This window comes from Rhopilema esculentum, chromosome 3 (genome assembly GCF_057945365.1).
Source record: "Rhopilema esculentum isolate cy_ngs chromosome 3, ASM5794536v1, whole genome shotgun sequence".
In the NCBI taxonomy this organism is placed as follows: domain Eukaryota; kingdom Metazoa; phylum Cnidaria; class Scyphozoa; order Rhizostomeae; family Rhizostomatidae; genus Rhopilema; species Rhopilema esculentum.
Genome location: NC_142817.1, coordinates 5,969,718 through 5,995,768, shown reverse-complemented (window position 1 = coordinate 5,995,768; position 26,051 = coordinate 5,969,718). Strand labels below are relative to the sequence as shown.

Genomic DNA, 26,051 nt, shown 5'->3' with positions numbered 1-26,051 from the left:
GTTTGCTTACACTGTAAGCACAGCACGTCACTAAACACGTCATAACGCAGTTTAGACTGTCGGATTGAAAGTAACTGCACGGGAAATACTCTTAGTTAAGAGGAAGGGTACCGTTCGAAGCTTCCTTTTATTATTGCTCGCCGTTGCCAATATCAATGTGTGAGTACATCACTTAAACTTGTTTGCGAAATTTTAGTTTAGATAAAAATCAAAATACCTAGGAGACCAAATGGAACACATTTAATCCTTTCATGATTGCGTGCCGTTGTGAAAATCAAAAGAAGGTGACCAAGATCACCACAAGATAACGTAAATAACCTAGGAATCAGGTTTTCGTAAGACTTGGAATTTAGCCGCAAAACCAGGTCCTGAATATTTTGAAAGTACAGGCTGAGTCAATAATCGATGTTTGATTGTGTTTATAGGGAAATGATGATTTATGATGACGCTAATAGCGATGACTGACAATGATGATTTGTGATGATAATGATTGGCTATGATTGAGGTTAAGATTTATGATTTATGATCATGACAATGACGATTTTGTGATGAAATGATTGGCTATGCTGGAGACTAGGACTTATGTTTATGATTTATGATCATGATTGATGATCATGACAACGGTAATGATAGTAGTGATGACTGTAATGATCATTTTGATTGGTGATGATTAATCCGGATTGCAACCATAACTCTTCCCGGTCTAACAGGTAAACAAACTGAACGATAAACGGTGATTTTTTTCAAATTCTGATAATGAATTCACTACAATTGAAAACTGCATCCAGTACTGTGCTCTCACAAACAATGCTGTTGCCTCATGAAATGCTAACTTTTTCCGGCATCTTCTTTGAGGGCAATGACTCTGTTAAACACCAACTTGAACGAAAAGACAAAAAAGCTGCAGCAGCTGGAGAACATATTCAAGGAAAGATCAAAAATAAGTAAATATGTACATTGGAGGGCAGCACATTCTTGGAAGCTTGTTGACATTTTCTGCAAATAATAAACTAGCTGACTTAAGAATTGGGGAGCAAAACCAAGCTTTGCATATCTTTGTTAATTGCTTTGCAAGAGAAACGTCACGTATTTCCAGCAAATTTCAAACGATCAAATATGCACACGAAAAAGTCACTTAATTCTGAGAATCATGTCGCCTTGAAGAAAAGCTGATCACCTTGGCAATATTTTAGAATCAGAAATGGTAGTTTTTTATCAACGGCCTTGTACTTAAATGATGTTACAAAATTATTGAAGCTAGAAAGATGAGAATTAAAGATATTGAAATGCCCCTAGTTTCTATCAAAAGAAAAGTAGAATGAAAACACTATGATGATTATTATTCCCAGCACAGTGCGTATCCCTCGTTATAACTCTGTATGTATGAATCAAAACACTCCACAAGAAAGCATACCTTGTTGTTGACTGAATCTGGATCAACACTGAAGAATCCCAGCCTCTCAAACTGGAACTTCGTGAAGGTAGAGGCTCCCTTTACTGTGACGTCAACCAAGGCATTATCAATCACCGTCAGAGAGTTCTGAAAGTTTGTGAACGGATATTTCAAATTTGCATAAAAGAAAAGTGTTAAGGGCAAGAGTTCAAAAAATTAAAAATCAAATACAATTAAATATCTTGATGAAAGTGGTAGAATACCCTGAAGACAGCCGAGTGTTTCTAAATCCTTTGCTAACCCATCAGCTGGGCACTTTTTCTAACCTATAAGCTAGAAACAATTTGTACCTTGTGCCCATGTCTCTCTTTCTGTTTCTTACCATTGTAACTGTGGTCTTAGAATCATTATTCAGTCAAACAAGTCAAAATCAATTACAAAAAAGAGACACAAGCTTCTTCTCTCAGTTCCTTGCTTTTCAGTCTTTCAGTCGCTTGATCCTCTTTCATTCGAGGACCAAATAATTTCTAAAACCCACTTCAAAATACCAACATCCATATTTACGTCAAATCTTAGTGCTGAAAGTGATTTAATTGCAAATGCATTAAAAGCATCAGAGTTAAGGTAGACAAGAATGGAGGTATGTGCAATCCATGTGTGGTTGTCACCACTGAAATCCGTTTGCGAGCTGTAGTTTTGCTTAAACTCAAAACACTCCCCCTCTAAATTTATGGTTTAAGCATGCAAAGTCTACAAACACTACCGTGACGATTAGTGAGGTACTTATCTATGTCCGCCTTTTCTGTTTATCCATCTGCGGGTGGGAGTCCCTTGATCTGCCTTAATTATCAACAAATATAGCTTTGACACAAAAAATTACAGAACAAAAGTAATGACAGCAAAAAGTATTAGAAAAAGTCCATTCCGTGTGACAATGAGATTACCTCGCTTATGTCACTAAGAAATCCTCCTGGGACCTCTGAAGGATCTTCAGGATGGGGGTGTTTAAATCTGGAAAATAAAAAACAAAATCAAACTAAGAGTATGATTTGCATTAAACTGACTTAGCAAGCATAATTATCCAAAAATAAGGATATGATGGGATGATAAAGTGCTCTGTGTTTTGCACTCTATAGAAACAAGGCCCACCATTTGGTTGTGTTTCTCTGCACTTCAAAGTCATGAATAACAGTTTATTAGACTTGAAAATTGCCTGTAGCTATCAAAGTGAGAATCGCAAAGTAATAATTTTAAACAATAATGTAACGGGATTAATATAGATTCAGTCAAGTTTACTAGGCTCGCTATAAATATGGGTCAGGGACCCCTTAATGAATATGATATCACCTACTGATTTCATTGGCTATCTTGCAATTTGCGTCAATAATAACCAATCCGATCGATGAAAACTGATCATGTGACAGAGTTGGCCTTTTTAAAAGCCAAAAAGACAGTTAAAATTGAAGATGGCGTTCAAAAAGGGGTTTGATACACTGCCAGTAAAGGACAACTTTCATGGAAAAGGGAAGCATTTGCTGTTCAAGCATTTGCTGTTTGAAACACAAACAAGCAAACGTCTTAAACAATAAGATCCGTCGAATCAAAAATACAAAAACGAAAGGATATAGTTGGGTGGTCCGACTATTTTAGCATGAATTGGATGTCCAGACCCGTTCATGAGAGTTATAAATTGCCCAAATCTTCGCTCCTATTGAAATGCGTCTTCAAAAGGACTTCAAAATACCAATTACTTACAGCCGATCGTAAATTCGAACTTCACATTTGATTGGACTTGAAACCCAGTGTATGAAAGCCTTCGGCTTGGCGACATTCTTTGAGTCATCACAAGTCACGTGGACCTCCTTCAATGATCCATCTGCATTCTATACAATGACGAAATATATACATAACAGTTAAAGGAATTAACTAGATAGGCATCTGAACTATAAAAAGCTGAGCTTGTTCTATGCAGTTGCAGAGAGTAAATGCCTATTGCAGAAAATATATTTAAAGACTCATTGCTAACAATGAGCCTTTGCGCTACACAAGCATCCCATAATGCATTTTTAAACTGTCTGCAATCAATTTTGGTTAATCTGTAGAAGTTTACTGCCATTGTTTGGATCGTCGCCACGCTCGCAAAGGCCCATTGTTAGCAATGAGTCTTAAATTGCGTCATCAGTAGGTTTTATATTATATCTGTGCCAATTTCTAAGCATTGGCAAAATCTGTTTCCAATAGAATCAATCAAAAAAGTTTCTATAATCCAGTTTTATCTTGTTCTTTCCTCAAAAGTTTCAATAATCCAGTTTATCTTTATATTTTCCTCAAAATTACAAGAGAAGTTGTTTTCTATGTTACAGCCATGAAATATGATGTTAACAAAAACCCATTTTCAAGACGCTAGTGAGATAAATCATTTTATCAAAATAACAGATAAGCTTTCCAGTTACAAAATGATAAGATTTAAAAAACCACAAACAAGGCAAAGCAAATCCATGCTCTCTTGAAAGTAATTCTGGTTCATATGATAAAAGTATTCAGAATAGCTCCTTAGAAAAGCCTTACAAGAATGCACAAGAAACAAAGCGCTCTCTGCAAAAATTCTTTGGTGGTACAAAGATTGTAAATGGCTTGAAACACTAAAATTGTGATGATTAGTTTTCGGCACGATCGGGGTTTTCCAATTTCCAGCAAATGGTGGCCGATAAGAAAGTAAAGCCTAGGTATGTTTCAATTTTTTTTTCTTTTTTCGAAGCGATTTTTAAAGATCTCTTTGTACTTGGATAAATATCTCATTTTTATATTTTGCATGTCGTTTCCGGCAAATAACCTCCAGCCCCTAAAGCAATGTTCATACTATAAGAAAATATCATACAAGTCAAATAGAAAAACGCTTTTCCTAATCCCACACGTCAGTTTATAGGAAACCAACATTGTTCCAAGGGGGAGCTGGGGAATGGCCAAGTTTCTCTTGGAAACTGGCGTTAGTGTTCCAAGACTTTTAGTAGGGATAGTACTTCTTTGTCACCTAAAACAAGGCACGCAAAGTTCCCATCTGAGAAAAATTACATTGAACATTTTGACAGGGTCACTACGTCAGGGTCCTTGGGGAGATCGGAGACAAAGAAACTGAAACCAAAGTTTTTCTGTTAGAACACGACATACAGGACGCGCCATTTAGCAAGTGGTACTCAGTGTATGAAAAGACTTTGTACGAAACAATGCTTTTAACAAATGCTTGTTTCTTACACGATAAGAAAAGTACAAACCTTTACTACTTCTTTCACTGAAATCACAAGACCCGCGTGACGTAAGCCTACAGATTGGTCAGGCGTCAATCGCCTGTAATCCTTCTCACCAACCTACAAAAAACCGGAATTTCACGTGAACGTCTTTTAATCAGTTTCGGCTTTATAGCAGTCATGCATCAGATATGACCGGTACTTGCGCACTGACGAACAATCAGTTAGGATCCCGATTGCTTTAAAACTGTCATCAAAACACACATGAATCATGTTACCGCAAATCTCGCTTACATTTCCTATTAGTTCTCTCTCTATTTGAACGTCTTCATCCATGCATGACAGCGGTGAAACATTCCCCCACCTGGAGCAACAGCCTTGTGCCTCACTGAACACTTCAGCAAAAGAAATATTCATTCCTTGTGTTTGGAGGCGTAGATAGACACCCTCCTTTTTAAATATACCCCTATAACGAATCTTTTACGTAGATTTGATAAGCCAAGGAAAGATGTATATACCTACTGCAAACAACAATTTCCCGTAAACAGCAATTGCTATTTTGAATTTTCAAATCAACGAAAGGCATTCGGAAATAAGAATTAAGTGACTACCCCTTGGCTAACCTCCTTGGCTGAGACGATGACTGCATTGAATATTAGGTTTAAACTGTAAAACAATACAAAAAAGAACTTGCGAGAGAATGGGGGCAGGTCTCATGATCTGATAGACGTTTCTCGCTGGTTTGCCACTTCAAAAACATAATTATTTGAGCCAATGAATGCAGAAAAGCAATTGAGCGCTCTTTTCGAATCTTGTCACCTAAGATCATTTTAGAAAATTTTATATAAGCCTCTGAAAATTTTCTCCCTAGACACAAAACACACGAAAATACCATCTAATTTAGTTTACCAAAAAAACTGTATCAAAGAAACACCGCTGCTAATAGATTAGCAAAATTAAAACTTGTTTGAACAAACAAGTTCCTGATAGAAACTTGATATGTTTCAAGAATGCCCTACAAAAAGGCATAAAATAAAACCCATGGAAAAGTTAATTTTACAAAAATTGTGTTGAGGGTCTATATAAAAATGGTCAGGAACATTTTCATTTCAAAGGAAGCTAAAAATAAAACGCTGGTCATTTTAGTTTTGTTTAGACTTTGGAAAATCAAATGAATTATTAAACAACTTTGCGAGATACGAGATTTCTTTGATTGTTATCTTGAAACAGAAGTAGAAAAAGTCGAATTCTTTGCAAAAACGAAACAAAAATTTACCTAACTTTAGCTCTCCACGTCATTCACTTGCTCGCTATCAACTTTTACTCATAATTATACCAAACACCCAAAAAGACAAAACGTCAAGCATTTTTTCAATGCAATTTGCATAAAATAAAGTAGTAGGAAATACGTCACAAATTCACGTGTGTTTACTTACCTCCTTGAAATCAGAACCCTCAATGTAAATGATATTTTCTAAGGGGACTTTGTGAACTCCACTTGACTCACTACCAGGGATATTAGGAACTTCGATCATTCTTTTCTAAAAGATTAAATTCAAGCACCCTCTGAGTCTCCACGATAACTTTAAATCATGGAACAAATAAAAACGACGCAAATTGCAGACCTGTCAACCTTAAATTTTCAAAACCTGGAGATTTTAGATTTTTCCTAAAGAAAAACAGGGAGATTTGGTCAAAAACAGGGAGATCACAGTAATTTGTTAAGGGAATAAACATTCCTGATAAAATGTTATGCTCGGCAAACAGTTTATGATAAAAGTGATCACGAGAAATATCTTGACAATAACTTTTAGTGATTTTTTGTTAATCAGCACTAACAAAAAATTGTTGTCATATGGAAGTCAATGTCATATGGAAGTCAAAACTAGGAGTCTCCCGGCTGAATCAGGAGGGTTGACAGGTCTGAAATTGTTCAATGATTAAAACTTTCGTTACTGTCAATGTATCTTTCTTTTAACGCTAGGTACATGTATTTTTCCTAAATGTAATTCAGGCGTGAGGATAGATCGTACTTACCTCGCCAGACAGGTTTGTAATGATTACTTTCAGTGGTTCGAGAACAGCCATAACTCTGCCGGAAAATTAAAACAATCATTATATATTATTTCTGCTTACAACGTCTTGATTTAATTAATCTAAAATACATTTAAATACATAATTTTACAATTGTGTTGTTATTTCAGAACTTATGTCAACTGATACTGCTGTATTCGCGCACAAAGAAAAAAAGGCAATTTGACTGTACAGGCTGAACAGTATTTTACAATGTAAAAAAAGCTACAATCTAGTGAGTTTTAAAATAAAATAAAATACTAATATATCAGTTTCTGCAATATCAGAGCAACCAATATTCTAATTGAATTCTTAGAAGTCTTATTCAAAGAAGAAGTGCGAGAAATAGCAACCATCATAGACATTTCCTTTTGTAAAACTGGTTGGGAAAGAATTATCATAGTACAAAAGGGACATACCTTGTAGCAGTGACATTCAAAACATCTCTGACACAAGATTCAAGAAGAGCCGGATCAATCGTTGACTGGGACATTGTTACGCCGATCTGAAAGAGAGTGAAGAATCGGATTCTAGGAAAAGCCAATTAGTTTGTTCTACGAACTGTTAGATCACATGATTTACGATCCTCTTTGTTTAGCTCTTCTCTACTTAAAGTTTATTTGTCTTTATTTACTATACTGAAGATTAAAGATGACTCTAGCTAGAGTCGAAATTTTTATCTATTCTTTTGACTGGATTTGTCACTATTAATGGCTCAATATCTCTTCTTCGCACTTCTTGGAAGGGATGTGATAGCGATCTAGGCTTCAAGGCTCCACTTTTACATCTACGTCTTCGTGCGCCAAACAAAATGGATCAACTGCCTCTGCGTAGCAGCTTGGGGAAACGTCATAATCGCAACGTAATCTCCAAATTTTGATAATCGTTTCTAATCGATACGTGACTTCGGAAAAATACACTGAAGAATAACAAACGCCTTCAGATTCGGAAAACATTGTCAGCAATGTCAGCTATATTGGTGACGACGAGTTAAAGATGCCGGGTGAATAAATGTTGAAATAATTTTTTGAAGACTTTCCGAGAAGAAAGAATTTCTTAATCAATTTTTGATCGTTAATTGCCTGCCGACCCAAGGAGATAAAAAGGTCGGTACAGAAAACCCGTCGATGGTTGATCCAGGTTTCGTTTTTCGGCGGCAGTCTCAACGTCGTCACGACTGTATTGTACACAAAATTTCCAAAGCTTAAACGTTCATATTCAGTTCGAAAACACGAACAATGTATGGTGTAACCTGCATACGTAACTCTATATGGAAGATTCTTTCTTTTATCATCCTCATTTCCAAGAATGATACTGAGAAAACAACACGGAAGTTGTATGGTAAGGTAAGATGGCGTACCTTTGAGCAGAATAAATTGATTGCTTCAGGTGGAAACCCTCGTCTTTTCAGAGCAGTCAATGTAAACAGCCTTGGGTCATCCCAGTCTCTAGAAAGTCGGAAAGATTTAGCAAATCCTAATTTCTTGACAGTTTAAGTAGAAGAGGTGATTATTTTTGGAAGCCTTTCAGTGCTCTTTCAAACGTGTAGACATTCTGCCTTTAACATGGGGGGGGGGGGGGAGTGGTGCAATATAAAAACCAGTCTAGAGAAAAAATTGGACAAGTTCGACATGGGTGCAGTCTTCAGATAGGAGCGGGAAGTATATAAATAGCATGCAGGTATTAGTGAATTAAAAACAAGGTGGTTTAAAGAAAATGGGTACAAAACACGTTGCAAATCAAAGGTTCTTGTAGTAATTCATTTACTCATCATTTAAAGACATATATACATACTACATAGCATACAAACAAATTACTAAACATGTAAATTACTATTTCTCACGCTATCCAATACCACTGGCAGATGATTAAACAAAAATGCGTGGTAAATACATTTAGCAGTCATACACTTATACGTGTGTGACCGATCTCTCATAAACCTGACTTAATTCTGAGTTCCCAAGATGGAATTACAAATATAGCACCTTACTGTCAATTTTTACGAACTTTTAACACAGAATTTTTAAATTAGCATTGAATAGGTTAAAAAAAGGAATTTTTTGGTCAAGCTGAAGAAAAGGTTGAGGTTAAGATAAGTGAAGCAACTTTCAGAGGGTGTCAGGAACTAAAAAACTGTTAATGCATTTTGCAGAAATAAAATAAGGTATAAATTTGTAGAAAGCTTGTAAATTGTAGAGATAGAAGCAGGCTCAGAACGGTTGTTCGGAAGGGCAGACATTCTAGGAATAAAGGAATAAGACAGAAACATCTTCCCAGAACCCTTGAAAGGAAGATGAAAGAATCTAGGTAAATTCATTGAAAACAATTAATCGCCGGGGAAACACATTAAAACACTGTAAATCAAATTACAAACAGCGTAAAAACCAATTTTAATCCATCTTCCTGTAAAAAAATGTTGCTCGCACAGCCACAGTTAAGAAACAGGATTAAACTGGTCAAGATGGAAGCATTCGCGATCATATCGATGTTTTAACAGGGAAGGAGAAGGCCATAAAACGTTTGCAAAATAGATTTACTCACAGCTCTGGTTTCTAGCAGAAAATATTACAGCCAAAATACTGACAAGGAAAATCCTTGACTCTTTTGAAGCCATCAAACTTATAAAACTTTAAAAAACAAAGTTTAAAACAAGCTTATACTAAAAAACACTATGGCCCGACACATTTCTCTGGCTATTTAAATTCCCATTGGTTAGAACACACAATAGACCTATTGTTATGTATCCAATCGGCTAATTCTCATTGTTTTCTCGATCACCAATGCGCTGCAAAGCCTATTGTCAACTCTGAACCGTTGACTGACGGGACATAGTGACTGATGGGAATATATACAACATACCTAACAATTTTGTTCAAAATCAGCTTGGCAATCTTTCGCTTTGACACGACAGTGTACAACAAATTTAACCTTCCGTATTCCCACTGTACAGGGCAGTAGGCATCAAGTGCGTTGCATAGCCAGTAATACGAAGAACGCCTGAAATCAAAATAGAATTTTGGAATATCTGTTATGTTTTTACTAGGTGGTTTTTATTTATTGTTTTTTCAAATACTGAGATTAACTGGGCTTTTTTCATAGGTTTTCATACTTGCGATCAATCTACTGTTGTTGAGTCCTCATAAAACCAATTTGCTTGGAACCAAAAAAGTGGTTCGTTATAAAGGAGGTTAAATGAACGAAGAGATTGTTAAACAAGTATACAGTTGTTAAGCACGGAAAATGCTTAAAGCAGAACTGAAGGAGCCAAACATTTAGTTTGCTACATTGGGAAGTTAGCGCTGTTAGTTAGGTCGTGATCTCAATGTAATATTGATCACAATGTAATATAATCACGATTATCTACAAAAAACACAATTTCATTTACACAAGAGAGATACGTACGATGACAGAAGTCCTGTGACCAATCCAGCTATTAGCTATAGATTAAAACAACCGCATTGACTGCCGTCTTCATACGGTTGAGTAAAGAATTCCAGGGCTGGAAAATGTCCGGCAAGAATGCCATGAAATTTTTGGCACAAATTCATTGCAGGAAATTGTTGATATTTGCCAGGAAATTTTTAGCGTGAAATCTCCATCGCTTGATTTTAATATGAACATTAAATTCATGTTACAATATTTCTACGGAATGCTGTTTTCTTGAGATATACATAATTTTTGTTCTGCACTACTAACAAAAAACGAAGATTAGCTTTCAATCATCTGGTATTATAAGCGTCTGTTATGCCAAATTTCCGTGCATGATTTTCAGCTACTAATTTAATTCCAGCAACCTAAAACACAGTTCATTTCCTTTTTACATTAGCCATTCTATATATGTAAAAACACTTAAAGACAGCCAATCTTGTTACTATAATTGTTTTGAAGGTGAACATGCCCCAAAACCTATGTGGATGTGTCCATTATTATTCGTATTTTTCTACTGGCAAACGCATACATTTTTCATCACTTGCTTTATAAAATGTAAGCGTTTTGGTCTTGAATTTTTGCCTCTAGCACCACCCCTGATTTAAAACATTTATTTTAACTATTGAAAAATAAAATAGTATTCTTACATGTCGTATGAACTACTAGCTTTGATGATAAACCCACCCAGAGCAAGATGTATAGATATATTAATACTTATAAAGTATCTAGTTTGCTAGTACTGGTAGGAAAGTTATTGTAGATTTTCAGATCTACTTTCTTTAACCTTGAAAACAAACTATGAGTATCATGCTTGATCACGTTATCCTTGATCATCTAATACAGTATAAACAAAATGATTCCTGTTCGAATAGCTATGATCAAAACTGCAGGACCAATAATTAATTTTTTCGTGTGACAGTTTGTTTTAGGGCAAATTTTTAAACAAATCAAGCAACTTGAAATATCAATTTCAGTGGCTGGAAACTTTCTCGAAGCTTCGCAGGAAATCTTGAATTCTTTATTTTGCTGCCAGGAAGAAAATTTTTTTTTCAAGGCCTGAAGAATTCCTTGATAGTTTCAGCGCACCCTGATACCACTAACTTTTAAACGATGTTGTCATACTAAACTACCCTCACAATGTCCAAAAGTTTCACTACAACACCCCTACAATAATAATTTGCATACTTGATCCTTAACTTCACTCAGTATTCGATTTTTAAACTCAGTAACTGAATGTCGCAAATTAGCAAAACCTGAATAGATACGAGCTGAATAGAAATTCCTGGAAAATGCACATAGAAAGTTTTTGCATCGGTCCTAACAGTCTTGGCAAAGATTCTAGTTTGCAGTAAGGTATATCAAAATACTGTGTTTATACATATAAAAAACATAGCAAAAAACTTACCTAGATTGGAATTCTTTAGTACACAGCGAATGGGTGATATGTTCCAACGAATCGTTGAGACAATGTGTGAAATCATAAGTTGGGTAAATACACCTATAAAATAGTCAACGAATGGTAAAATTTTGAAGTATATATCCAAAGCTATAAGCCATTTGAGTTTCGATCAGAGGAGCAGGCTAACCCTAACCCTTAACCTTTACCATAACCCTGACCCTGACCCTGACCCTGACCTTAACCTTAACCCTAACCCTAACCCTAAATCTAACCCTAACTATATTATGGTAATAGCTTAAATTCTACAATACCCCAATGACTGTAAACCTTTTAGTTTCTGGTAAATTTTTCTATTCAGACACCAGGCAGTAGTGGAATAAATAATTCAGTTTAAGTCGATCTTAGGAGAAAATAAAATAAAGATTGTGCTTCTATTGCAGGACAAGGCTGTGTACTTATGCGGTGTTTCGCATATTATCGGAGAAAAATCGTCGCAAGTTAATCAGAACCGTTTACATGGTATATTTAACACATGTCAGTTCCCCTCTGTAGAATCAAACTGTTCTGTAAAACGTTTAGGACAAAAGAAAATATTCACTTAATAAGATATGAACAAAAATTTTCAAGAACTCTAAGCAATTTAAGAAAATGCATGATTGACTATATAGCACATCATCAATCTAAAATAAACACAAATTGGTTTGCCTATTGGTTTTACGAAACATGTTATTGGCCATTACCTATGTTTATGAAAAAGGCTTCAAATAATTTTGATATTTGATAACTTAAAAAAATACCAACGAACAGAGTTTGTCTATAAGGTAACCAAATCTATAATACTTTGATGATATAAACTATATAACACAAGCAATATTGCAAATATTTGTAATGTGAAACGAAATTGGTCTTCCTGAAAACAGCAGTAAAGAAGCCCCTTAACATAAAACGATGTGATACTTAAAATACAGACAACAAAGTGATCTTTTGAAAAGAAATATTAAAAGGATTTTGTCAATTTTACCTACCATTTATCGCCAGTTCGGTGATGAGGAGTAAATTTGATTCTGTATGCAACAGGATCTGTTTTACCATCTTCAAGGGTGCATTTCATTCGAAGAGTGGCCTGAACAAAATGACATTTTTTCTTTCAAAATCAACAGAAGGCATTCAGCGACAGCTTATAGCGTTTTCTGTAATACTATGATTTTATGCTAAGCCTAAAATTCGAGCGAAAAAGCCTAAAATTCGAGCGAAAAAGCCTAAAATTCGAGCGAAAAAGCCTAAAATTCGAGCGAAAAGCCTAAAATTCGAGCGAAAAGCCTAAAATTCGAGCGAAAAGCCAAAAATTCGAGCGAAAAAGCCTAAAATTCGAGCGAAAAGCCTAAAATTCGAGCGAAAAGCCTAAAATTCGAGCGAAAAGCCTAAAATTCGAGCGAAAAGCCTAAAATTCGAGCGAAAAGCCTAAAATTCGAGCGAAAAAGCCTAAAATTCGAGCGAAAAAGCCTAAAATTCGAGCGAAAAAGCCTAAAATTCGAACAAAATCAAAACAAAATATACAAAATGTTAAGCATACCTTTCCTTCATCAATTTTTCCAAGCTTCATGTCCTGTGTTTGGTAAAATGTAAATATGTAAAAACTTATTGTAACGCATAAAAAGAGAAGCGATAAAGTCTTTAAAAACTTAAATTTGCAATAAAAGTATATTTATAATGATTTGAAAGTTCGTTGATAGCAATTCAACAAGAATATAACGGATTTTACAGTGCATAAAAAGATAGACGACCGTCTTATTAAGTAAAATCCTAAATATTTCACACAAAAACAAAAAAAATGCAAAAAAAATCATTTCGGCTAAAGGAAAAGGTTATGAATTAAAATATAGCAAATAAAAAACCCTGCAACGCGCCAAAAAAAACAACAATAAACACACGTAAATAAATACCTGACACTGTTTTGTATAAATAAACAAATATTCTAAAAAATTGTTCCATTGCAGAAACTATGTGCATACCTTGGTACGGAAATTTTAACGTTACAAAAATTATGCTTCCATTTATGACTGATTTAATAAGTGTGTTAATATCACATTTTTGTTAAGAGTTTAGTAAACGGAGAAAGCTGAGTCAAGTACGCGATTTTTTTGGGAATGGACCAAAATTACTGATGCATTTTGGGAAGAGCTAGCAAAAGCTGTTAAAGCTGTATACACGGTGGAAGTTGTAAAATCAGTTTTGAGATCTGATAGAGGCAATAAATGAATATATATCTGATAGAGGCATTAAAAGCTGTTCAAATATCACATGTGTCACATCATATGTGATCAATTTTCAACTGACAATGAAGCTGTTGATAACAAATGGAAAGTTGAACGAGTCGTTAGAAAAAGTTTCAAAACAGCAAATAATTGTTGCTAGCTAGATTTGGTTTTGATTTCGTAACAGTTACTATTTGGTGAGACAGCTGAATTCTTATTGACCAGCCCACAGGTGGATATACAGAAATTAAGCCAAAAAGACGCCGATCTTTGTTTTGATTGGCAGCTAGTTTTGATAACATTTCTGACTATTATCTGACTATAGAAGAACGTTCAGGTATTACAAAGCATCGGGGATGTATAAAACGCGGAAATATTTGTTTACTTTATCCGTTTTTTCAGCATATAAGAAATCTTTTGTCACCTTGGACATTGGACATCTTCAAAACAAATTTCGACTGACTACCAAGTCGCATAAGTTAGTCTTTACATATTAGAGAGGCCGTATTTAATGCACACGATCTTATCATCGTCATATTCGTCAAGAGACCCACTAAATGCGCATGATTTCTATGTTTGACATGAAAGGCTAAAGAGGAGAGGCTTAATAGAGAGGGGGCTTATTTAAAAATTTTGCTTGATAAAGGGGACTTAATAGAGAGGGGGCTTAATAGAGAGGGGGGCTAAATAGAGCTTTTGCGGTAACTTCCTTTTTTCGAGCAATGTAGAACATAGCACACATCTCAAAAATTGACTCGGAGTACGATTAGCTACGTAAATACAGGCTAGACACAGCGAACTTTAAAAACAAAATATACGTCACCTCGAAAAGAATGAGTGATTCGTCTATTGGTCTGTCCCTCCAAGGACTTGGTGGCGGGTTGCGGCCTTTGATTTCCTCATATTCTTGGTGGCACACATAGGCCTTTCCTCTGAAAGAGAATGAGAGAGGCGTGTCATGGTAAGCATGATATGAGGAAATTATGGCAATGAACATTACAAATTTTTATTTATGATACTGAAGCCTTAAGTTAAGAAAATTGTTCATTCTTATTCTGCCTAACGGGTCAAAACTTTCTCAAAATAGAAATGAAAAAGTGGCTGGACATGGCTTTCCTCGTTACATCAGCAGAACGACCACCACTTTGCTTGACTCTGAAATTCATCAAGTTTATGTCTAGATTTGGATAAAAGAAACGTGACAGGAGGTTTGTGTGTTTGATTGGTTCCTAATTTATGACCAATCAGCAATAGCTACTTCATCGCCAAGTTGAAGTGTGCAAGAGAGAAAAAAGGTGTTTACTTTTTTCTAACCAAAGAACTAACCCAAAAACCTTGGAATCAGGAAGTAGATATCTGTGTCACATTAGACCCTTTCATTATTAGAACAACAGTGCTTTATTACGAAATGTGGTACACATTTACGTAACTTTGAATGGAGTACTCAAGAATGAGGATGTCCTATCCACAAAGAGTCTAAGAGTTCGCTAGCTGGAATAGGTAGCTATACAATTTTTTGTGACTTAGCTACACACTGCAACTGATTTGTTGATTTACTAAAAATATCAGCATTGTTTTCAGGTTGGGGGGAGGGGGCAAAATTGGTAGTATATTTGAAAAGAACGAGACAAAAAAAGAGTTACCAGAAGCTTAAAGGAGAGACAAACTGGCTTACCTTTTGATCAAACTCACTGCATAATCGTACAACTCTTGAAAATAGTCAGAAGCATGGGTTATCTTGTAAGGTTTAAAGCCTGTAAAATGGAACAAAACTTAGTTACAAATAATTCGATATATTCGATATAGCTACAAATAAAACATCGCTTTTCTAAATAAGCACCCTTGAATTGACCAAAAGCACTTGGTCCCATAAATTTCGCTCTCGGGCGACCATTCCCCTATTCTCCGCCTGGTCTATTCTGGTGAAACAAAAAAACCCTTCATAAAATTCTACTTGTGAGAAAAAATGTTTATAATTTATGAAAATCGGGAAAAATTAATATGAATGAAATACTTTAGTTGGTATCTCAGCTATTCAAAACATCCAAACAAAACAGATAAAAATTGATTAATATTTTTGTGGCTGATCAAAATTCCTGTCAAACTTTGCAATAATAGACCGCAAGGAGGACCTAGTCACCGAAATCTCCTTAAAAGAGTTACATGTTTTTGGCATAGGCTTAGAGCTCTTCAGAAACTCCATAGATTTGCCAGGTGCATAGAAAATGAATGGAATTATCACCAATAATCCAATATAAGATTCTAAATCTTCAATTTGCCATAATCATTTTTAGGTAAGTGATTTGACCCTGAGGCTTCCAATGTATGACTTATGCATATCTGGCTATTAAGTTCCATGGCAAAACAGTTAGTTATATTGTTACTCTGAACAACCCTGGACTTCAACCAAGGTAACAATGGCCAAATAGAAATAAAGAGAAACTCTACCCTATGCAAAAGCAAGGCCTGATAGAAGGCGGATATTTCCATAGTTTTTTAAAGGTAGATCACCTGTTTGTCGGGTCTAAGAGGAGAAGAATGGCAAGCTAAAGAATATCAACTTATTATTTTTAAGGCCTATTAGAACGGTCAAATGAAAAAACAAACAGAAAAAAGGGAATTCAACTTAAAGAAAAACTTTGAGTTAAAACCGTACGAGTACACTAGAAACACAGAGTTGCTAATATGTTGCATCTAAAAGTTAACAACTAGTTCACTTTTTGGGAACAAATTTTTGGGAGATTTTTCTACTAAAGTGCCATAAAATTATACCAAAGATGGATGAGGGAGACTCCGAGGGGGGCAAGGGCTATTACTAAAAGTTTTTCCTAAATTGATAAGAATAGTGAGTTAGCAATTAAAAAATAGAGCAGATAATAAATCAAATTACTAAAGAAACAACGAAATCCCCATTTATCATTTCATTTCCAGTACACTACTGAAACTCAAGAGGAAGATGTGCTGAAGACAGAAAACATTGGTCGTTGAAATGGCTGGAGTCAAAATCCGTCGATGTCGAAGTTGAATTTAGGTCTAGAGTTTGTCTATGCTCAAGTTCTAGATATGTACATAAGTCGAATGAAGCTTAAATCGAAGACACGTTGCTAGTGTCGACTGGCAGAATGTCAAAAAATGTGAAGCTAGACGCAATGTTTATGTAAATTAGACGTAAACGCAGACGTGAAGGTAGACATAACATACGGGCTAGATATGGAGATATACGGAGAATAAATGTTTTAGAGTTCTGAAGACAAAGAGAACCTTGCTAGAGACCTAACGTCAAACAACCGACGAGGTAGAACTTACAGTAACTGTATTTAAAATACACTAACCTAGCCATTCGACCATCTCTCTTATTGCAGTGAAAAATTTTTCTTCCTCTTTTTCTGGATTAGTATCGTCATAGCGAAGAAATGTTATACCACCATAAGCCTGCAAAGTCAAAGTGCTGCGTCAAAGGAGATGATAAATTTGGGTAACAGATTTTTGAACCGTTCTGTACTACACGACAAAGCACATGGACAAGACGAACATGAAATGAACATATAATAAAACTTATTAGGAAAATTAGAATGAGTACATTCCATGAATATTGCAAAAAGAAGTGTAATCTTATGATTGTCAAAGTTACAAAACACTGAACTATCAATCTAAAATATTTTATTTTTTCCACGAATTATTCTTAAAGTCTTTTAACGTGAAGTGGATAGACAGATATCAAATACCAACAAAATTCAATTTACCTTGGCAAAACCAAAATTGAAATTAATTGCTTTTGCATGACCAATATGGAGGATTCCGTTTGGCTCAGGTGGAAATCTTGTTCTAACCTTAAATTAACATTACTTTCATCAATGGTTTTAAAAATGTTGATTTCCCGGGTTAAGAAACCCAGGAGAAAAAAATAAGTCTTCAGATTAAGGTGCAAGCTAAGAATGTCAAATGTGCCATCAACATCTTAAAATTTCCGATTAGTATTCCATTGTTTTGCAAACTAAATGAACGGAGAGCATCCAACCACAAACTCTAACAAACAGAAACTTGATGAAAATTTGAAATAATAATTTGAAAAGGAAAACATTTCAAAGCATATTTAAGCTTTTCATCTGATATTCTTCGGAGTACAAAATATAACGATTGAAAACTCTAAGCTAAGAAATAAATGAGTATAGCCAAATGGGATCGAAATTGTTGCCTAATCAGTGCCGCTTGTCTATTGAAAATATTACCAATGGAGTCCAAGGGTGAAATGGAACTCCTTCTGTCTTTACAAAAGCGGTTTTCACGTTTGTGTGATAGATTCGAATACTGCTAGGTAGACCGACGACCGAGTTTTTACTATAATTAACACAAATTTTGTCATCGGCTAGAGCTTTGCACTAACAACCTCAAGACAACTGATACCTCCCTAAAACAGGCAGTATCTTTACTCCAACCTGTGTCCACAGAATGAAAGTTTCAATAAAATAAAGTACACATTTAACTGACAACTCTGCAAAAATCTAACGGGTTTCCTCTGTTCTACTATAGTCTCTAAACAATTCGACAAGGTTTTACCCTGTCAAGTGGCAACTGGGTTTAACTGTTGGCCCGACCAGTAAATAAATGTCATCAAATCATCACAAGCTCGTCCAAAATTTGGCAGAAAATCGTCACTAACTTTGTAGTAATGCATGTGCCCTGAAGGTAACGCTTCACATTCAATCCCGACCCTATCCCCATCAAAAAAGTCGCCATTCTTTAGCAAACAGTAAATCCTCGAACATTTAGTTTTAATACCTTCAACTTCCGCTTACTTAAAAAATTTACTTTCAAAAGCCGTCAGATCAATCTTGGAAGGGCGCATTGAGATATAAAGAGCACGATCCAGTTCGCAAAATCTCGTGGTAAACAAACTGTCTTTTAATGAATTCAGCGTAGACAGATTGGGCGGAAGCTTTTCATCTTTCGCTTTTAAGCTATGAGAACTTTTCCCAGTAACAGCAGTTGTTACTATTTGGTCAGGTATCCAGACTGATGAATAACTAGGCTGGTTTAATTCTATTGGCTATGCCGCTCTTTTGTTAACTCTCCTGGGCGATTTGCAGAATCCATGTTCCTTTGGCAGTCAATACTAAGATAACAAACTCAATTCAGCTGGCCGCTTTCTCAGCCTACTCAAGCTAGCGAATTAACAGACTCGTTTTGAACAGCACAGCCTCCTTCTTATGAATTTCCTTCCTGTAAGATAGCAGCAAAGAAACGCCCTGTCAGTCGTAAGATCCGAGATTGAACCTTCACGACAGTTTGAGGATGTCAATAAGTTATCATTTTACCTCAAATGCGATTATAACTTTGTTGTTGGTTCTCATGACTGTCTTTTTCCCAAAAAACAGATAAACAGGGAACTGATATTTGTAGACTTTTCACGACCATTTTCAGCAGGGCATTTGCAATGGAACCAAACAATGATTACTTTATCGAGTCTTCTCAACTTACCTGATTACCAAATATCTCTAAATGTTCCTTCATTAATTCCATTGTTTTGGGTGTGATCACATACCCGTCGGTCTTATAATTCTCTCCTAAAACAAAAAATCAATAATAATAAGAACCTTAGAAAAACTGCTTCCAAATATGAATTTGAATCATATAATGCTTACGAGAACGGTCGAGTAGAACAACAAACAAAAGTTACCCATCTAAAAGAAGATTACAAGTTAAAGCCTAAAGCATTAGAAACCTAACAAAATTATCAAACTAGCACTATATGTGACCGACTAAAAGGGAAACCGGTACCGCTTTAATTGATATTATAAAAAATTAAAAAAACAGTAAACTAACGAAACTTACAAACAAAAACAAATAAACTAGTAATGATTAGTTCATTTGTCAAATAAAAAAACGAACATTGACTGGGCCTAAATAACATGACCACAAACATTCTGCATTTTGCCGTCTTATGTTAAGTTACACTGTCCCAATTAATGAAGCGACCTAGACTTATTCAATCTAATAAGAATAATATAAACATCCTTAAGATCAGGATTCACTACAACCATTCAACAACAATATCATCTTAACTTCTGCTTAAATCCGAATTTTGCTGATTCTTACTTGAGGACTGTCAAGTTCTTAACATGAACCTCAGGCAGACCCTACCCTGTAATTGAAACGCAGTGACCAGAGTTCGTCTTATTGATGCTCTCTTATCGAAACAGCATTTCCTCTGGCTTACAATAATGCTTGAAAAAACGGGAACTCCCTATATGCTTCCCCTTTACCCTAAGCAAAGTTAACGTATGGTCCACCTATGTCGGAATAAGTTTAATCTTTTCCTATATCAAATAATAAAATGTAACACGCTAAGCAGTTCGTGGCACTTAACTTTGTAAATAGGGCTGTTCCTGAAATAAAAAGGGCGTAATTTCAAACAATTTACACAGATATGAATCCCTATCGTTTCCCCAACTTTTTTACAAAAGGATCTTCTAATTTCGTCAGGATTAATTTTACCCCAGGTTCAGTCCATATAGGCGAAAATACTAAACCTGGTTTATGGAACTTTGCTGCTTCTCCAGTCAAGTACATCGTCTTTGGATCAATGGCATCTAAATGCAAAGAAAATATACATTTAAGCCTGAATGTGTCAGTCAAACAAATTTCAATTTACAGCACGAGAGTATGAGAAAACGTTTCCCATTAAACTGAATTCTACTGGCTACTTAGCAATAAAATCACATTTGACAGCATAGGCTGGTTTTCACAAATTAAGAACGAGCGTCGTTAAGAGTCGATTTTAAACAAATGCTGAATATTGTTTTTACAGAAAGTTTCAATTGGTAGAGACAAGCCATATCCAGTTGTCATGTGTTTCACAATCTATACACAATGCTTCGTATTACAAATGCACATATTGAGCGGATGCCAGGCTGTATGCGATGTTATAATCTATATACAAAGATAATAGATAGACTTCATGCTTCAAATGGAGTTAGTCAGAATCAAAGTATTACTCAGATATGTCTTGATGTTAGCTAAAACCAGGCAGATTTATCAGTAAGAGTTTTACTAGACTCACTCATGATGGCATCAAGATCAAGAGCTTGATGGACCTTTGGTTTCTCGTCACCAGACTTCTTCGACTTCTCAGGCTTTGATTGCTGTTTTCCTCCCTGGTCATAATAATAATCATAACTTCAAAGGTAACAAAGCTTTGCAATTGTAGGTTATATTAATAAAAATTTGAAAAAAACTTTTACACCAATCTGTCATATAATGTCGAATAGACAGAGCTTTACATGATTAGATGTGTAGAACAGGATGGTTCTAAGACGCAACTCTGGAACAGTTGCATTATGACGGCATGAAGAGTGAAACAAAGAGTTGCACAAGAGGCTGTACCTTATTAAGAAAAAATTGTTGATTCTCATGATTGCCTTTTTTACAAAGTAGTGATAAACTACTATTTGCAGACTGATTCACAACGATTTTCAACTGGGGACAAGGAGGGTTGTCAACAACCATTGCAAAGGTACCCTTAACTGTGAAACTAAGAGTTTTAACTTAGAACCACCCTGATCTATACACCAAACCATTGAAAAAAATATGACCCTTTGTTATATAATTTTAAGCAGTTTGGCTAAAAATATCACAAAACGAGTTTTTTTGAGATATACTGAAACTTGGACAAGAGCTCTGATAGTGATACGTGGCTAGAAATGCATAGACCAAGTGTTGGTGACATTGATACTCAGATGTTTCTCGTGATTGAGAAGTAAGTAGCAATAAAGAAAAAGCTTGTGATTATTGTAACCAGTAAATATGATAGGAAAAGCCAATCAAGAGCACTGATCTCTCTACAACGACTTATGATTAGTCTTATAATCACCCAACACGAATATCAAAAACATAATTAGACATAGCTCGAAATGAGATGGACAATACCTTCTCCTTTTTAACTGGAGCCAGATCTTCTTCAGTTTTTGGTCCAAGAAGATCTAACAGCTGAAGATATGAAAGGAGAGTTAATTTATAAGAAGGTGAGTGACTTTATTTGACCCTAATGCAATGAAAGGATGCTGGTAATAACTTATTTATGTAAAATTCTAACAAGATTCAAAGCTTAGCCTCAAAACACATCTTCAAAACCAGAAAAAACATAATGCCAGGAATTAACGTAGATTTTGTTCATATACCCAAATCACTGGAATGATAAAGTTAAGCAATAACATGAAAACAGGTTTCCTCCAATTCTGTTGAATATCTACCTATATATTCCTTACCTGTATAATAGTATGATTAATTTTGGGGCATGTTAACTGATGTTAAAGTTAAATGCTAGGATGTCTTTTCTCATAATCTGGAACTCATATTGCCTTAAAAACATGAGCTCATATTGCTCATACTTTATATTCACAACAACAACAACAACAGCAACAACAACAACAGCAACAATAACACATGTTTTATTCAACTTTTGGTACGAGATTGAGCTATATTGTAGCAATATGTTTTAAGGAAAAGGGGCAAGGTGTCAAATGAAAGATATGAAATTGGGACAAGATAAACAAACCTGCATATCTAATTCAGCTTTGACGATCTTCATGTCAACCCATTTTAGCTTTTCACTCACTTTGCCTGTTTACAAAGAACTCTGAAGTTAACACTAAAAATATCTCCTTTGTTGTTTTAAATCACTAGCAGAAAGCTGATTGATTGAAAGGAGAATGTCTAAGAGACCTAAAAGACTGAAGATTTTTAAGATAAATCAGTAAAACTACAATTCAAGATAAAATTACCATAGTTACCGCTTATAGGACCTGCCATGCAGGGCTTTCTAGAACCATATGAATTAGAACAAAAGGCCCTTTATTACATGGTATGTTATCAATACCATTTTTAAAATGAGCTTCTCCTTGGAGCTTCAAAAAAATTATTTTTTTCTGTGCAGTTTACTAAAGCATTATCAAATTCAGCAAGTAGAAAATCAAAACATTGGTGACATACGTGTTGCTACCATACCTAAAAGCATCCCTGTGTTGAACCTGTATCTCTTTGCTTTCACCTCCTCTTTGAATTTAGATATTACACTTTCAACCTAAAATTCAGATCAAAGACTAAATCAAATTGGAGCACATTTCTGTATCATGAAATTCTAACAAGAGTTCAAATTTGTTCAAGATAATTCTACTTGCGTGTTAAAAAGAATAAAAAGCCTTAGTTGCAATGCTTTATGAAATACGGAATATGGCACAATAAGGAATTATGAAATATAGCACTAGGGCAATTGCAAAGGTATTGCAGTTTCATCAGCTAGCTTTTAACACTAGCAGTTTCATTGTGTATATACATTTCATTGACAAGCTTTTAAAGGCAGAATAACAATGAACAAATATGCGAACCTTTCAACAATCAAAAAACCTTTTACATTACTTTTGTTGTTTACTCATTGATGCTGATTCCAGTTATTCTTTACATAATTGTCTATAAATTTAACAATACTTAAATGGTAAACCAGCATAAAACTTGAAGGGAAATTTTTAAGACAACTTACTGCATCTTCAATTTCATCAGGAGAGTATTTTATGCCGATTCCACATGACTTTTCAAATTCCTCAGTTTTTATTGGATCAGTTGGGTGACTTTTTAAGAATTCAAAACCAGCTATTTCAACAAAGAGGCAAAATAATAATTTATCAGGTACAGAAAAGCAGGTTTTCTTACAACAATAAAATCATTACTTGTCAGCTTTCAGTATCAGCTACTATTAAAGCACACATTTTTCAGCAAATTTTTGGAATTTTCCTTCTGTGTTAGAATCTTTGGACCTGTCTGGGTGTCAAGATTTGGTTGCACAAAAAGTTTTTAATTTCTACTGCAAATATCCTTATATGGGTAGGGAAAATTCCAGTTGGTCAGAACTAACCCATTACAACCCTTGCCAGGTTCTCAATACTTAAAATATTTTAAAGAAGTAATTTTAAGTGGTTATGACAATACTGTCTATGAAACTAACCAGCAAGCTGAAACCTAAAACCATCAGCGTGCAAGACAAGGCTAATACAACTACCGCCCGGTCAGTTCCTCTTCTTTTCCAGACACTTACAGGTCAAACATTGTACACTAGTAAATTGTCAATCATACTATTCCCAAGCTTAGGGAAGAAGAAAAAATGCCTGAAATGACAAAGGTTGTTCTTTTAAACAGTTAATAATGTTGGATATATTTAACAAAATTATGATGTTTTACCATTAAGCTGATTTACTGCAGCAATTTTCTTCTCCATGATATACTTGATAATCATGTTTTCCCGCCCAGCAGACTTCAAATTTGCATTTGCCAATGTGTATAACAGTACTCCAGTTGGCTTCTGAATATCAGAGCTAATTGACTTTGCCTGGAAAATGGCAAAATTGACCTTTAAACATGGTTTGAATAGCGATGATTGTTAATCACTAATAAAACATCTTTAACAACAAGCTAGACTTTCTTGAGATGCAAGTTATGAGATTCAAGGATTTCAGCTTGGACTTTTTAAAACCATTGTACAACCCAGGCAAGTTAAGGTTTTCAGCCTTTTATTTTGAAAATTTAGTTCTTCATGCAAACTGTTTTGCAAAACAAATCTTATTAACTGAATTGTGCTAGAATGAGTAAACTTTATGGCACCACTACACAACAACACCTATGCCCATGCTTAAAATGATAACCACCTTAAGGAGACAAATGCAGACAGACAAATGAGACAAATGCTTATTTGCAAAGCAACCTTTAAGCTACACTTTGAAATTCTCTGATTTTTTCCAGTCATTATATTCTTTAAAAACATTATTGAGACATCACTTTGGTAGTGAAGATATCATAACGGTAACAAAAAAGTTTAGTCCAAAAAAGCAGCCAAGCTGTGACTAAATACTCGACACGTGACTGAGAATATAGATTTATTGCATTTTAAAAGGGTTATACCTGATCTATAATCTGTGCAAGTTGAGACGCTAGTTTTTCATTTTTTGCAGTTTCCTTTGCCTTTTGTTCGCTCAGGCCAATTTCCTGAAACACTTTCAATCTGTTCTCCATCCCTCTCCTGGCTGAATGCACAAAACTACGCGATGACAGGACAAGAAAACCAAAGGCTCTGGCACATTTGCTATTTATCATTTGCTCTAGGCCTAAGCACGAGGCTGACGTTCCATTGCATCATCAGAGTCAATGGAAACGAGGCACAGGAACTCGAAATCTTTTTCACAGCATCAACAAGTAGATTACAAAAAATCATTGAATCCGATCATAAGAGACGGCATGAATTTGAGCCTGGGAGAGGTGGGGGGGGGGGAGCTAGGAATCAGGTTTGGTGACATGGGAGGTCCCACCATGGTTGGGTCCGACGCGAAAAAAAAATTTAAAATTAACCCTTCTAGGATGGCTAAAAATGCATTTCCCAGACTAAAATTCAATAAATTACTATACCGCTTAGAATAGACACGATTCTCAAAAAAACATTATTGATTTATAGAAAAAATTTAAGAGGGGAGGATTCATGCGTTGGGGAATAGAAGAAAGAAAGGATGATCTTTGTTCAGAGTGCACATCAATGCAAATAACAAGAAACTGTTGTATTGATTGGTAGGGTACATTCCATGTACTTGGGTCCGAAGTTCTTCGGACAATGAGGCTCTTTTAGCGTTCTGAATGCAAACTAATAAAAAACATTTTTGACATACGGAAAATCTTCGTTAGTTGGCGTGCTAAACATGAAGCCTGATTTCCTCACTGGGGGTCCGAATAGAAAATTCATCAGGTTTTGGAACGTCCAGTTAAGTATCGTATTGTTGCATTAGGGACAGTGAGCCCTGGGCCCAGGATTCTCCTTGCTTACATGGGGCTGGGGCCCCAAATTTTGGAAAATGCTTCTTCAGTACTTAAATACTGCAAAGTGATCTTTTTATTCATTCGGTATCCACTAATCTTGAGAGAGTCTCGGTGTTCTGGCAGCAGGAGAGGGCCCCTACCAAACAATACGAGTTTTCATTTAATAGCAAAATTAAGAAAAAATTGTAATAATTTTGGGAGGGCCCACCGGGCGATCGTCAGATGGCCCGACCGGCCAGTCCGCCCCTGACTGAATTTATTAAAATAATCAACAAATAATAGAAATATACCCAAATAAGTTAGTGAATAGATCAAATAAAGTCGAGAAGTATATAAACATTTTGTTCTCTTTTGATTTCATATTCTGTTTAAAAAAATAAAAGAAAGGACGGTAAAAAATTTTTTTT

At 35.3% G+C, this 26,051-nt stretch overlaps 1 protein-coding gene across 1 annotated transcript; it reads right to left on the bottom strand.

Moving 5' to 3' along the window:
• Nucleotides 1–734: 734 nt before the first annotated feature.
• Nucleotides 735–24,967, bottom strand: LOC135692623 (glutamine--tRNA ligase). Its single transcript, XM_065210819.2, has 26 exons — nt 24,742–24,967; nt 24,025–24,172; nt 23,330–23,439; nt 22,798–22,873; nt 22,349–22,413; nt 21,721–21,780; nt 20,855–20,948; nt 20,325–20,384; nt 19,273–19,358; nt 17,538–17,624; nt 17,127–17,226; nt 15,470–15,548; nt 14,618–14,726; nt 13,113–13,145; nt 12,565–12,662; nt 11,546–11,638; nt 9,571–9,708; nt 8,072–8,159; nt 7,131–7,216; nt 6,676–6,730; nt 6,075–6,179; nt 4,666–4,758; nt 3,149–3,276; nt 2,338–2,404; nt 1,415–1,540; nt 735–879 (listed from the first exon to the last, which is right to left on the bottom strand). Exons 1-26 carry the CDS (start codon nt 24,931–24,933, stop codon nt 829–831), a joined length of 2,427 nt encoding a protein of 808 aa, XP_065066891.2. The 5' UTR covers nt 24,934–24,967; the 3' UTR covers nt 735–828.
• Between the last annotated feature and the right edge of the window lie 1,084 nt (nt 24,968–26,051).

Coding starts and splice junctions, on each gene's coding strand:
- LOC135692623 (XM_065210819.2), bottom strand. CDS start 24,933: ATGATAAATAGCAAATGTGCCAGAGCCTTTGGTTTTCTTGTCCTGTCA. Junction 22,414..22,797: donor CAACACAGGGATGCTTTTAG/GTATGGTAGCAA, acceptor CTTTGTAAACAG/GCAAAGTGAGTGAAAAGCTA. Junction 12,663..13,112: donor GAAAAATTGATGAAGGAAAG/GTATGCTTAACA, acceptor CATTTTGTTCAG/GCCACTCTTCGAATGAAATG.